This window comes from Vanellus vanellus (assembly GCF_965231255.1).
Source record: "Vanellus vanellus genome assembly, chromosome: 14".
NCBI classification, from domain to species: Eukaryota; Metazoa; Chordata; class Aves; order Charadriiformes; family Charadriidae; genus Vanellus; species Vanellus vanellus.
This window is the reverse complement of record NC_138919.1, coordinates 3260655-3273649: the sequence shown is the minus strand read 5'-3', so window position 1 is coordinate 3273649 and position 12995 is coordinate 3260655. Positions and strand designations below refer to the sequence as shown.

Sequence of the window (12995 nt, the reverse complement as noted above, 5' to 3'; positions counted from 1 at the left end):
AGGCCCCGGGGCTGGGTCCCACCTCTGCCATGCTGGCTGTCGAAACCCCTTTTTCTTTTCTGCACCTCCGATGGTCCCAGTCCTAAGATGTCCCCTCCGCCTAGTGTCCCCTCACTGCCAGAGGACGCGTCTTAGGCCAACCAGGCACCACGAGCCAGCCTGGACCACCGGGAGCCAGCAGCGTTCCCGCTGCCGGGCTCATCGCAGGCAGTGCTGGAGGCAGGGGCACGCCACCCTCCGCACCCCGCCCTGCAGGGAGGCATCGGCCAGCGTGAGGAGGGGGCCACGGGGCAGCCCCAGGCCGGTTGCCATGCTGGCCACCTCCCCAGGCAGGAGAGCCCGGCTCCAGAGGGCCAAGCCAGCCAAGTGACCCACAAAGGCTTCCGTCATGCTGAAGCTCCCGCCAGGATGGTCCGGCTCCCTGCCCAGCATCAGTGAGCCACCAGCAGGAATTTCATAGCCCTGCCGGAAGCCGGAGCCAGCAGCCAGCAGCCGCCTGTCCACATAGAAGCGGTACTGGCCCTGGCTGGAGGACCAGGTGAGGCAGAGGTGGTGCCACTTGCCATCCAGGAGCGGCATCACTGGGAGCTCCCGAAATTCCCTGTCCCCGATGACGAAGCGCATGGAGCCAGAGCGGTCCCCAGCATAGCCACGGACGGCCAGCTCACTGCCACCGTCCTCGGTGGTGTAGGAGAGGAGGGCGCCAAGGTGGGAGGCTGGGGTGGTCAGCCAGGCACAGAGCGACAGCGCCTGCAGCCCCTGGCGTGGCCCCGGCCCCAGGATGGCCACATGCTCAATGGAGGTGTTGGGGAAGAGCAGGATGGCGCCGACGTGGCAGGCTGGAGAGGTGGGTGCCAGGGGCCCGTATGGACCCTCTCCTGGCTGCTGGGGGGCCAGCGGCTGCTCTTGGGGGACCGTGCTCACGGAGGGGAGTGCCAGTGCCACTGCTTGGGCTCCTGGTGCTGTGTCATGGGGAGGCTCCGTGTCCTCCCTGGGCACTCCACCAGGCCTGGCATCAGCCAGCAGCCGGTGCCCTTCATCCCGCTGTCGCTGCCGCCGCCTTGCCTTCAAGTGCCGAGAGCTGGTGCTGCTGGGGGCCACCTGGCCCCATGGCTCCTGCCCCAGCTGGCTGCCTGGGCTCCGGGCAGTGTCCGGCAGGCCATGCAGCTCAGTGCCAGCCTCCACCGGCTCATCCAGTGAGTGGGTGAGTGGGTGGTGTGGCAGGCTCAGGGCACCCACTGTCCCCTCCAGCCTCTTCAGCCTGCGGTGCAGCCGCCGGCTGGTGGTGGCCAAGTGGGCCAGCTTGGCACCCAGGGCAGCCTGGGCAGCAGCAGCTGCCTCCGCCTGCTCTGCCAGTGCCTGGAAGCGCCTGTCAATGTTGTAGGAGATATTGTAGTTCCCAGCGATGCTCTGGAGATGGCTCAGTGTCACCTCCTGCAGCCGGCGAAACTGCAATGGAGCAGGGCAAGGTGGGGTGAACCTACATCCCCACGCCAGTTCCCTGCGGCGTTGCCCATCCCCAGCCCGGCCCAAAACCCCAAGTGCCCCCCTGGGCTGCTTTCCCTCCCGGCCCTGGGCACCTACCTGCTCCTCCAGCCTCTGCAGCCGCACGAGTGGGGCACCGGGACGGGCCATGGACCCCAGAGCCTGGGTCAGGCCACCCTGCAGGGCGGCAGCGAGGAGCAGGCAGAGGGGCAGCACCGTCCCAGCCATACCGCTGCCGGACTCTTTCTGCCTGCACGGCAGGGCCAGTCCTGGCCCTTGCAGTGCCCCTCGGGGGCGGCCTCCACCGTGATGAGATCCACAGCCGTGCTGGCATGCCCCAGCAGCTGCCGGCACTGGGGCTACTGGCCCCATGGCCGTGGGCCAGGCGCTCTGTGGGGGTGGTTGGCCCTGGCCCGGGAGCTCCCCGGGGCTGACAGGGCAGGGCCAGGCAGGGAGTGCTGAGCTGCAGGCAGGGGGAGGCATGGAGGAGACCGCAGGTGTGTGGCCCCGGTGGGTCCAGCCGTGCGGGGCAGCTCCTGGAGGGCAGTGGGGTGGGGGGTGTCACAGTAACGCAAGGGGGGCAGGCAGGGCAGGGCAGGCAGTGCAGGCAGGGCAAGACAGTTCAGTACAGGACAGGACGGTGTAGGCAGTACATACAGTCTGGGGCGTGCGGGCCACCACGGGGCGGCAGCACGTGCGCGCCGCAGGGCCGACCCGTAGGCGGGGCTTCAGGGTCGGGGCGGGACTTCAGGACGAGGGGCGGGGCTTCAACCTGGGAGCGCCTCTTGCCGCCGGGGGGCGTGTTCTGCCGGGCGGGGCGGGGCGGGGCGGTGACGCGTGGCCGAGGCCCCGCCCCGTACCCTTGACCCGGCGGCAGAAGATGATGGCGGCGGTGCCGACCCTCGTCCGCCGGATCGCCTGGTCAGGTGCGCCCGGTCCCGCCTCCCTCCGTGTCAGCGTGTCCCCGTGTCCCCCACCGCGAGTGGCGGCGTCCCCACGACCCCTCCTCGTGTCCCCCCGCCGTGGGTCAGAGTGCTCCATGTCCTCCCTCAGTGGATCAGGGTGTCCCCCGTGTCCCCTCACCGTGGGCCAGGGTGCCCCTACGCCCTCCTTCAGTGAGTCATGGCTGTCCTCCCTGTCCCCTGTCATGGGCCGAGGTGTCCCCATGTGCTCCCTCAGTGGGTCAGGCTGTCCCCTGTGTCTGCCCACTATGGGTCGGAGTGCCCCATGTGCTCCCTCAGTGGGTCAGGGTGTCCTCATGTCCCCACCCTCTCTGTACAGAGCAGTTTTGGGGAGCACACGCCATACCCGTGGGGACTGTGCCCTGCCTGACCCCACCCGCTTCTGTCCCCCCAGGTGTGCTGCCCCTCTGCCACCGGCCGCCGGTGTGGGGCAGAGCCACCCGGCAGCCTCCCGGCCTCCCGCTCGCCACGTGTCGTGCCTTCAGCAACAACAAGATCCTGGTGGAGCTGGACGAGAGCTCAGGTATGGCAGGTGGCACCTCGTCGGTGTCACCCGCACCCCGCAGGGTGTTGTGGGGTGCAGGCAGTGGGGTCTCTCCCATGCCTGTCCCACAGCACATGGACATGGAAAGCCACCAAAGCCACAGATGTTCCAACTTCAGCTGCTTAGGTCCCTTGGAGAGAAGGGTCTGGGGACAGGAGTCTCACCGGTTGTGGGCACTTCAAGTGGCTGGGTGCTGTTTGGGTGCCACAGGCAAACCCTTAGCTGTCAACGTGGGCAGACCTTGTGCCCTGTCCCCTGCCCATGCGTGGTCCCCTCTGCAGGGTCCCTGCTTTGAGGATCTGGCAGAGTGGCAGGCGCTCCTCCAGGGAGCAGCTGTTGGGGATTTCTGTGTCCTGGCTGCCAGGAATAGCTGTCACAGGGCCACATCCCCACAAAGGGTGCCTTTTCTTGAGGCTTCCCAGGGTCTGCCTTTGGCTGCCGGGCCACTGGCTGCGTCCTCGTGCTGTCCCCAGCCTGGGCAGGGCTGCAGCACCCAGACTAAGCACTCAGTGAGGAGCTTTTGGGGTAGGGTAGTGCCATTTGGGAGGGGACAAGAGCTTAGAGCCCTTCCCACAGTGGTGGCAGTGGTGCTGGTGAGCTCAGCAAGGTGTGTGATCCCCTGGGCATGGGATGTTTGCTGTGGTAGAAGCTGGAGGCTCAACCTTATCCAGTCAGCCAGGAGAGAAGGGAGCTGCCGGGCGGCGAGACCCCAAAGGTGGCTGATCTTTGGGGACACGTGATGCGGCCACCGCACGCCTGCAGGTTCGTACTCTGGGTCCACCACTGGCTGAGGCAAGCCATGGCTTGCAGGCAGATGTGGGCAAAGGCAGGGCCCTGTTGCGGCCCCGAAGCTCTGGGGGTTTTTTGAAGAGCCAGGAGTGGAAAGACACGACCTGGGATGAGCGGGGAAACAGGGGGGAGGGTGAAGCTCCCTTGGGCAAGGCAGCGCATGCCGCTGTGATGGGGAATTCTGATGTCTCTGTGTTTACCACGGCACAGGCGTCGCCACGATGAAGTTCAAGAGCCCCCCAGTCAACAGCCTCAGCCTGGACTTCCTCACCGAGTTTTGCATAGGTTTGGAGAAGCTGGAGAACAACCGGGCCTGCCGGGGTGTGATCTTGACATCCGTACGTGTTGTCCTGAGCTTGGGGTGCGAGTTGTGGGGCAATTTGGTGGGCACGGGTGCCGTTCCCTTGCTCATGTTTGGTCTCTTGGCTCCCTGGTCACTGGGACGGGAGGGCCAGGAGGCAGCTTTGATCGGCTCCAGAAGGGGTTCTTGGAAGGGCTGTGCTCTTTCTTCCCTGCCCTCTTCTAGTGGAAGGACAGCAACAGAGTATTGGTATTTGTCATTAAAATCAAAGCTGCTTATCTGCAAACTTGACACATCCCTTGAGATCTTTTGAGCTGCGAGGGGAAGCCAGTGTTTATTTTCAGACATGACATGGGTACAAGGTGGTGCCTGGGAATGGGACAGTGCAGGTTTTGTGCTGTGTGGCTGATGTACCTGCACAGGGATCCTGATAATGAGAAATTGTGCTGCAAGCAGAGAGTCCCAGCCCTGCAGGCTGTGGTGATGGGATGATCCAGGCTGTGGGAGCACTGCAGAGGTTGTTTCAGTACCTCGAAAGACCCTGGTTTATGTCGTATTTAATTATCACTTTCCCTTTCCTCAGGCCGCCAGGTTGGGTGCGTTAGAGGGCTAAAGGGTCACCCCTGGTCACTCCCAGTGACGTTTGTATTTTCCCGATTCCAGGCCGTCCCCAAAATCTTCTCGTCTGGCCTGGACATCACCGAGATGTGTGGGAAGAGCACGGAGCACTACGCCGAGTTCTGGAGAGCTGTGCAGGAGATGTGGCTCCGGCTGTACGGCTCCAACATGGTGACAGTCGCTGCAGTCAATGTACGTCCTTTAGATCCACCTTCCTCATCACCTTGTGCGGTCTGTCACTTGTCGTGGCTTGTTCGCAGCGCGTGGGCAGGGACAGCCAAAAAAATCAGGCTTGTCAGTACCGAAACAAGTACAGGGATGTATTTGTTGGGATGTCTGGGCAAAGTACACGTCTGTCAGTTCGGTGCGTTGGGGTGTGGGAAGGTATGGAAGCGTGGGATGTTGCAGGGTCCATGTAAGCTGCAGGCACTGCCGGGGTATAGCACCATTTTGGCTGCAGTGGAGAGCTTGCACGGCACTCATGTCCTGCTGATGGGGGCTGAGGTGCCCTTTGTGCAGCCAAAGATGTACCCTGCCCCAAGAACTCGGCTGGGAGCCTGTCCTCCAGGCTGGAGGACCAGGAGGAGCGTCATGGGCCAGTGGTAAAGTCCAGAGGGGCATCGATGGCAGGCAAGTGTCCAGTGGTAAAGTCCAGAGGGGCATCAATGGCAGGCAAGTGTCGGAGGAGCCAAGCGGTTGGTGTAGGAGGAGTCCAAAGGACACCTGTCACATCCCCACCGGCTGCTTTCTCACTGATGAGACTTGTAGGAGTTGCCCAGGGTCACTTGCTTGGCCGTTGCACTGCTTTGGCAGAGGGGAGGAGATGGGAGGCAGCCATGCAGTGCCGCAGGTGCTTGTCCTTGGCCCTTTGGGCAGTGATACTTCAGACCCCAGGCAGTGCGGTTTGTCATAAGCTCTTTTATCACCAGGATTTCTCCTCCAGCTGTGGTTCTAGGCCAGCAGGGAAGTGCTATCTGAATCTCGGTGTCTGTAGATGGGTTGTTACCTGCTCGGTGTCTTGTTTTCACTTTTCAGTGCGGTGCCACTTCGGCAGCTCACGGCTCTGTGTCTGTCCGTAGACTGTCTTTGAAGGCAGCTGGGTCTCCAAGCGGCTTCCCACGGGCGTCCTCTGCAGGGCTAAGCAAGCACCAAGTCGTGGCAAAGGTGGTCGCAAATGGAAGTTTTATAGACGGAAGGTGTTAGAAAGCCCCTGGACAAAACTGTTTCTGTGGCACTTAGGGTTACAAACTCAAGTAGGGTTGAAAACTCATGTAAGGTTACAAGGAAATGCTGTAGCAAATCTCCACTGCAGCGTTTGCGACCCGAGTAACATGGATCAATTAACTAGATTTCCAGGCTGGAAAATGCAAGACACAAAAAGCATTGAAAGTGGGAAGAATAAATGCTGGTAAAACTGGTTAGAAATCTTCTTTAGGGCTTTTTTGAGTTGGGTGATCAGAGACTCGGGGGACATCTGCTCTGTCCCCCTGTGCCTTCCCTGCTCCGGAGGAAACAGCGGGGCTGGGGGCGCAGGGAGGTTTGTAACCATGACTTAGACTCACTCCTTCCTTCTCTTTGCCAGGGGTCCAGCCCGGCGGGAGGCTGTCTCATTGCCTTGTCGTGTGACTACAGGATCATGGTGGAGAACCCCAAATTCAGCATCGGCCTGAACGAAGCCCAGCTGGGCATTGTGGCTCCCTTCTGGTAGGCCAGTGCCTCCCACTTCTGGTGTCACGTGTAGGTCTCCAAAAAGAATTAATCTTCGAGGAGTTTATTAATCGGTTTAAGTGGCCGCTGAGGTGTAGTTTTATGTGTCAGTGATCAGGTCGTTGCAGCTGCAGGAGACAGCACCTCATTTCTCTGTCCTACCCTGCAGGTATCTGAAAAGCTTTCAGGCTGCACAATGTCCTCACATCCTTCACCAATGAGGACCTCAGTTCTGACTCTGCATTCAACTCCCAAACTAGTGCTGGGAGATCTCCCTGGTCAGGCTCAGTCTGGGAATATTCTTTTCTCTGGATATACGCTGTGTACCTACAAAATCCCAGAGCTGTGGAGATCCCTGAAAGTGTACGGACGCTAATATACTAAGACACAGGCCCTTGGTTGCCCTAAGAACGTGTGAATGTGCTGTTGGAAAGGAGCTTTCACGTGACAGCAAGCAGGCACAGCTCTGGGACACTGTGCACTGAGCGTAAATAGAGCGGCTCTCCTTGAGAGGAGGGGGAACTCTGTTGGGGTAGTACCAAAAATGGCTCCGCTCGCCTGACTTCGCACAGCGCGGCTGAGCCTGGAGCTGCTGTTTAGAGACCCGTGCATGGGAAGTGGGACCAAGCGTGCTTTGACATCTGGGTGCAGCTGTTGCTGGGTGTTTCTTTCCCTGACCGTAGCTTTTTCTCCCATCTCTTGTAGGTTTAAGGACACGTTTGTGAACGTTGTAGGACACCGAGTTGCTGAACGCTCCCTCCAGCTGGGCTCCCTCCACCCCGCACCCGAGGCCCACAAATTTGGCGTTGTGGACGAGCTGGTGCCCGAGGAGAAGCTCCAGGAGAAGGCTGCGGCTGTTATGGCGCAGTGGTTGGCCCTTCCCGGTAAGGGTGGCACCGTTGGCAGAGGAACAGGGGATCTGATCTGGGTAGGACGGACCAGTACTGGGGCTGGGACCTGGGAGCTACGTAACAGTTTCCATTTAAAGGGAAGGTGTGGATGGCTAGGAGGTAGGAAAGCTCAGCACAGCAGTCCAGGCAGCCTCGGGCTAGCAGAGATGGGCTTGCCAGTGGCCCCACCTGGGAGGACACTGCGCTGGGTGCGCAGGCCATGTGGCTCCAGCTCGGCTTGCCCTGCCAGCCCTGCTGAGTCAATCCAGAGGTGCCTGAGCTCCAGAGACAAGCTGAATCTGCGTCTGTTGGTGGAGGTGTTACTCCAGGAAAGCTGCCATGGAGTTGAGGGAACAGGCTGGGCAAGAGTGCCTGGATGGCTACCAGTCCGCCTTTGTGGTCTGGATCAACTCTCAGCACTCTGCTGAGCTGAGGATGGTGATGGAGGCATGAGGACAGACAGCAAGCACAGACATCACCTGCGTGTTTGGGCTGCTCTGTGAGTGGCAGCACGTGGTTCCTGGGCTGGGAGAGGGTTCTCTGCCGGCCAGGGCTACACCTGAGCTATCCCATCCTGTGCCACCTCCTGAGTGCTGCAGGGAGGTGACACTGCATATCGCCCTTCGGCTGCTCTTTCTGTAGAAATCTGAATGAAACTGGGCAGAAGTGGGCAGGTCCCAGGACTGTGACTTTGTGTCCCAGTCTTGGAAGAGGGTCCCTAAACAGCTCTCTCTGCTGCTGTCCTGGTTTTAGGGTGACACCTCAGCCCCCAAGAATGGGGAGCGTGTCTCAGCTGTGCTCTCTCCTGACTTCCAGGAGGCACCATGCAGATTCTGCCCCAGAGCCCTAAATCAGAGCCATGGGGAGTCTCTCTGGGTGAAGGTGTCTGTAGCATGCAGGTGCTGGAGTGATTTGGGGTTGCCAGCACACAGAGGGGGTTGCTCATCATTTCACTGTCACAGTTAAAGCACGCTGAGAGCGCGTATGCAACATCTGTGCAACAGATGTGCTGCCGCATCACTGCACATGGCTCTGTGTGTGTGTGTGTGTGCGCATGCAGATGTGTGCTCGAGGCTTCGGTTGGCTCCAGCAGGCAGTGCTGCTCCGGCAGCATCCGTGTGTTCGTGCGGAACGACTCAGGCCTGCCGTCGGGATGAGCTGGAGGGGACAGTGCTGCTGGCTTTTGTATGGCATATTTGGCACGAGCAGACCGTCTTGGCAGAGGTGGTAGGGGTTGGGTTGAGGGAGCTGAGAGCCAGAGCCGTTTCAAATAGCAGAGAATTTTGTTCAGTTACTGCTGTCCTGAGCCCAGTGGTGTGTATTGGGGTGGGGGCTGGGCTCTGGAGGGCGCAAAGAGAAGGAGGCGCACAACTTTTTGTCATCTGTCCCAGTAGATCAGTTGTTTCCCCACTGAGCGGTACAGATAATAATTTATTGTGTGAGAATTTATCCAGTTCAGCTTCCAGCTGGTAGGTTTTTCTTACACCTTTCCCTGCTGGTTTAAAGAGCCCTTTGGTGTGTGGGCCCTCCTCTTCGGAGGCACCTGCGCCACTGTGGCAGTGGCCGAGAGCTGGTCGTGAGGACCATGCGCGTTCCCCATCCTCGCTCTCCTTTCCGCAGACCATGCCCGTCAGCTCACCAAGTCCATGATGAGGAAGGCAGTGTTGGACCGCCTGGTAGCTCACCGGGAGGAAGACATTCAGAACTTCATCAGCTTCATCTCAAAAGAGTCCATCCAGAAGTCACTTCGCATGTATATGGAAATGCTGAAGAAGAAGAAGGGCTGAGGAGCCAGTCGGCCAGGGTCCAGTCCCAGGAGCTTGAGTGACCCTCCGAAACACTGCAGTAGGTGTAGACTTTTAACGGTGAAGCCGTCTGCAGTGTCAGCAGTTGGTGATGCGCTGCCTGCTCCTGTGGCCACCCCAACCGCCCCTTCCCCTTAGTCCCCGTAGAGTGCCTGACACCACCGCTGCCTTTTCTGAGAGTGGGAAGAGCTGCCTGCTCAGCTCCCCCGAGGAACGGGCAGGGAGAAGGTCGTGACACCGCTGTGGCCCGAGCCTGCCGGTCCTGTGATATCCTCCTTCCTGTCCAACACCTAATTGTGAAATGAGATTTGTCAATAAAGTCTTCGATGAGGTAGGAGATGGGTGCTTCGTTCTCCAGCCTGTCTGCGGTCACTGCTTCCTGGCTGGTGGCCTGTCCGTGGGCTCTGGTTCGTGGTGGGCTGGGGGGGCTCTGCCATGAGCCAGGTGGGCTGGGGTGTTCTCCAGACCAGGACCCAAAGCATCCTGCTGTGGGGTTCGTGGATGGGGCTGCAGGGAGAGCCTTCACAGGGGTTGCTGGTGGGAGCTGGAGCTGGATCGTGGTCTGCGGCCGCAGGAGGAGCTCAAGCCGTCAGCTTCACCTCCACCGGATAGTGGTCGCTGACTGCCAGGGCCTGGAGGAGGGCGAGAGGTGGGGAGGTGTAACGCAGGGGTTTGGCAAGCCCCTCTCCGGGGTGGTAAAGCAGCTGATTGCCCTGCCAGAACCTTCTGCCTGCTGGAGGCATGCTCAGTGCCCCCAACCCTGAGACGCTCAACACACAAGGCTCCAGTTTTGGCACCTCTCATGGAGAGATGCCCAGACGTGGCCTGGGGCAGGCGCTGGCAGGGGCACGTCTGCCCTCTGAGACCCCTGTGTCTCGTTTGGGCACTCTGTGCCGGCTATGGGTGGTGGCAGATGGGTTTGGATCACCCCACACCCTGGAGTGCCACAGACTCTGGGCCATGCCTGGGCCTGCACATGGAAGGCCACAAAGAACCCCATGAGTCTCATCTCTTCCCCACAGGGACAATGGCCCCAGATCCCCCTTCCCGTTACCACCCATGGGTCCCTTGTCACCCTGAGCTCCCCGTTAGCCGGCTGCAGGCTGCCGTGTCCCAGGAGGAGATCGTGCCTTAGGCAGGGCTGTGCTGGTGTCCCAGCAGGGAGGTGCTGGGGAGGGCCACCGTGCCATGGCCAGAGCCAGTTCAGGCTTCTCCTGGAGCTGCTTCAACTCCATTTTTGAGCTGATACTTAAATGCGGCAGCTATGTGGCTGCACCAGGCTGCCTAATCCCCAACAGGCGTCGGCAGCCCCGCAGCGGGAGCAGCTCAGCGTTGGTGCCTGTTTGAGCCCCAAATTTGCGACCCCAGCTCACCTCCTCCTGCTCCAGCTGGAAAGCGCGCTGGAAATTGTAGATGGCAGCTGAATTTGGCATGACGCTTCTCTTCAGCTTGGCTCCGCACACCACGATCCTGCCAGGGAGATGCGGGCGGTGGGTCCAGCTCCCACCCCTGCTCTCGGCCGCTGATGGTGTGGGACGGGCAGGGGGGCACTGGGGGTGCCGGGGAGGGGGAGACGGAGCTGCGGCAGCACTCACCTGTCGTAGGCGCAGTCTGACTTCCCCACAGTGGTGTCGGTGGTGTCGGGGAGCAGCCACTTGAAGACATCGCTGGTGCGCAGGCGGATGGACGACCAGTCGCTCGGCTGGACGTAGGCGCAGTCGGCGTTGAAGTCCCCCAGGAACATGATGTTCTGTGGCGGGGAGATGGGGGGACTCGTGGTGGCTGGGGAACGGGGCTGCCCCCGACACCAGCCCTCCCGTGGGGGCCAGACCCTGCTTCACGTCAGCCCTGAGTGCTGGGACATCCCCTGGGGCAGGGAACGGGGCAGGACCAGGGTCCTCATCCCACCACCCTCGCACCAGCCGCGCTCGCCTCAGAGCGGGGACCCAGCTTAGGTTGAACGGTCCCTGAGGCTCAGTGCCCACCCTCAGTGCCACCCCTGGTGCCACTCACATCGGTCCCCCACTTGCTGACGATGGCCAGGTAGACATCGTAGAGCGCGTCGATCTCGGCGACAGCATCGTGCGGGGCAGAGTGCAGCGGCACCAGCACAAACTCCTCCACCTCTGCCAGGGAAGAGGGATATCAGCTCTGTGGCCACCCTGTGTCACCACCTGGGGCCAACCATCCTCCTGCTTACTCGTGCGGGGTGCTGAGACCTTCAGGATGAATGGCTCCCGGCTGAAGACATCCTGGGGGTCCTCATATTGGTAGATGTCCACCACGGACACAGTGTCTGTCCTATGGGACCAAAGGGGACAGTGTTCCTGGGACTTGGCATGGCCCCTGTGCCCCCTCCATGGCATCAGTGGCCCTGTGGTGCCGCGGGATAGGCAGCAGCACACCGAACCCTGTTACCTGTAGATGAAGAGGTACATCTCCTTGTAGTTGTCCCGTCCCAGGGGGCCACTGATCTCGTAGTCATATGTGGACGTGGACACACTGCGGAGACGCAAAGGCAGGACAGTGACATGGCTGGCACCATCCTGGGGTGGCCCTGGCACGGCCAGGGGCTGGCCGGCCGTGGGGTGGGCACCAGCCAGTCCTGCTCTGCCATCCCCGTGAGCCACCATGCCCAGGCCATGGCATGACATGGGGTGTAGTGACTCCAAGCCACCCTGCTGTCCCCACCACCCCGCGGTGGCTCCTTGGGCACGGCCGGCCACAGGCAGGACGCAGGGCGGCTCCTGCCACCCCTTTCTCTGCAGGGACGCTCCCCAGCTTCATTTGCAACAAAGCTAAATTAGGTTAATGAGCAGCCCGGGGCCCCACGGAGCCTGGCGTCACCCTCCCTGCTCCAGCTGCTTTGTGGCCGTGCTGGAGGGGACACTGAAGGGGCGAGGACACAGGCTGGGCGTACTCGGTCAGGAGCACTCGCCGCCTTTCAACAAGGCAGCAGTGACATCCGCCTGGCCCCAACCCTGCACTTTTCTCTTATTCCAAAAACAAACTGCTGATGGAGTTTTTTTTTTTTCTTTTTGCCTCCTATCGCTCCGGCAGCTTGGCTTTCCCTGCCTAATGCCGGCGTTTCTGCCCGGGCGGTCTCAGCGCCAGCCCCGCTCGTACCTGTTGAGCTGCTCCATGAGCTCAGTGACGGCGCTGAGGTCGGAGTCGCGCACCTCCTGCACCAGCACCACGTCATAGCGGCGCAGGATCTGCGGGGCCAAGAGGGATGGTGATGGCGAGGGGGAGCCTGGTGCTGGCTCAGGACCACCCTCTCGTCTCCCACCCATCTCCCAGACAGGCACCCCGGTGTGGTGATGGGTGCAGCACCATGGGGAACTGCATGTCCCTTGGCACTGGGCAGATGTACCCACAGAGGGCTCAGAGGAACCACGGGTGTGCCTGACACCCCACCAAGCCTTCATCCACCCAGGGCATCCCCGCACCAGGAAGCTATCCCATCCATGGCCACATCCCCACGTATCCCTGTCACATCCCCAGCTGCACTCACGTTGATGATGATGCCCGCCACTCCCTCGTTGGACATCTTGGTGTCACCAAACGCCTGGATGTTGAAGGCACCGACACGCAGCGTGGCGGTGGCCGGGCACAGGAGAGTGGTGGTCAGCAGGGACAGTGCCAGCGCCATGGTCCCCATCCTGCCAGGAGGGATGCTGAGCCACAGGGATGCAGCAATGGGAGTTGAACTCAGAAAACTGCTTTGGATTTGGGGACAGAGCAAAAAAAAATCCATATCAGTACTCCTTCCTAAGTCCTGGCATGCAACAGTGTGCCGTGGTGGGCACCTCCCGGAGCAGCCTGTGGAGCCGACATGGGCTGTCTGCCAGCTTGCTGGTCCCAGGGGAAGGTAAATCCCATCCTGTTGCGGTG

At 61.0% G+C, this 12995-nt stretch overlaps 3 protein-coding genes across 3 annotated transcripts; 1 reads left to right on the top strand and 2 right to left on the bottom strand.

The window, feature by feature from the left end:
- Nucleotides 1-198: 198 nt before the first annotated feature.
- Nucleotides 199-1713, bottom strand: PTX4 (pentraxin 4; the record flags this gene model as incomplete). The annotated part of the gene is made up of 2 exons (XM_082490719.1): nt 199-1449; nt 1585-1713. The coding sequence occupies 2 exons, from the start codon at nt 1711-1713 to the stop codon at nt 199-201; spliced, it is 1380 nt and encodes a 459-aa protein (XP_082346845.1).
- Nucleotides 1714-2350: 637 nt separating this feature from the next.
- ECI1 (enoyl-CoA delta isomerase 1) lies at nt 2351-9428 on the top strand. The gene is made up of 7 exons (XM_082490770.1): nt 2351-2411; nt 2842-2970; nt 3991-4118; nt 4745-4891; nt 6282-6403; nt 7112-7290; nt 8917-9428. The coding sequence occupies exons 1-7, from the start codon at nt 2366-2368 to the stop codon at nt 9081-9083; spliced, it is 918 nt and encodes a 305-aa protein (XP_082346896.1). The 5' UTR covers nt 2351-2365; the 3' UTR covers nt 9084-9428.
- Nucleotides 9429-9682: 254 nt separating this feature from the next.
- Nucleotides 9683-12762, bottom strand: LOC309677762 (deoxyribonuclease-1-like 2; the record flags this gene model as incomplete). The annotated part of the gene is made up of 8 exons (XM_082490645.1): nt 9683-9733; nt 10475-10571; nt 10697-10851; nt 11115-11227; nt 11302-11402; nt 11520-11603; nt 12228-12316; nt 12616-12762. The coding sequence occupies 8 exons, from the start codon at nt 12760-12762 to the stop codon at nt 9683-9685; spliced, it is 837 nt and encodes a 278-aa protein (XP_082346771.1).
- Between the last annotated feature and the right edge of the window lie 233 nt (nt 12763-12995).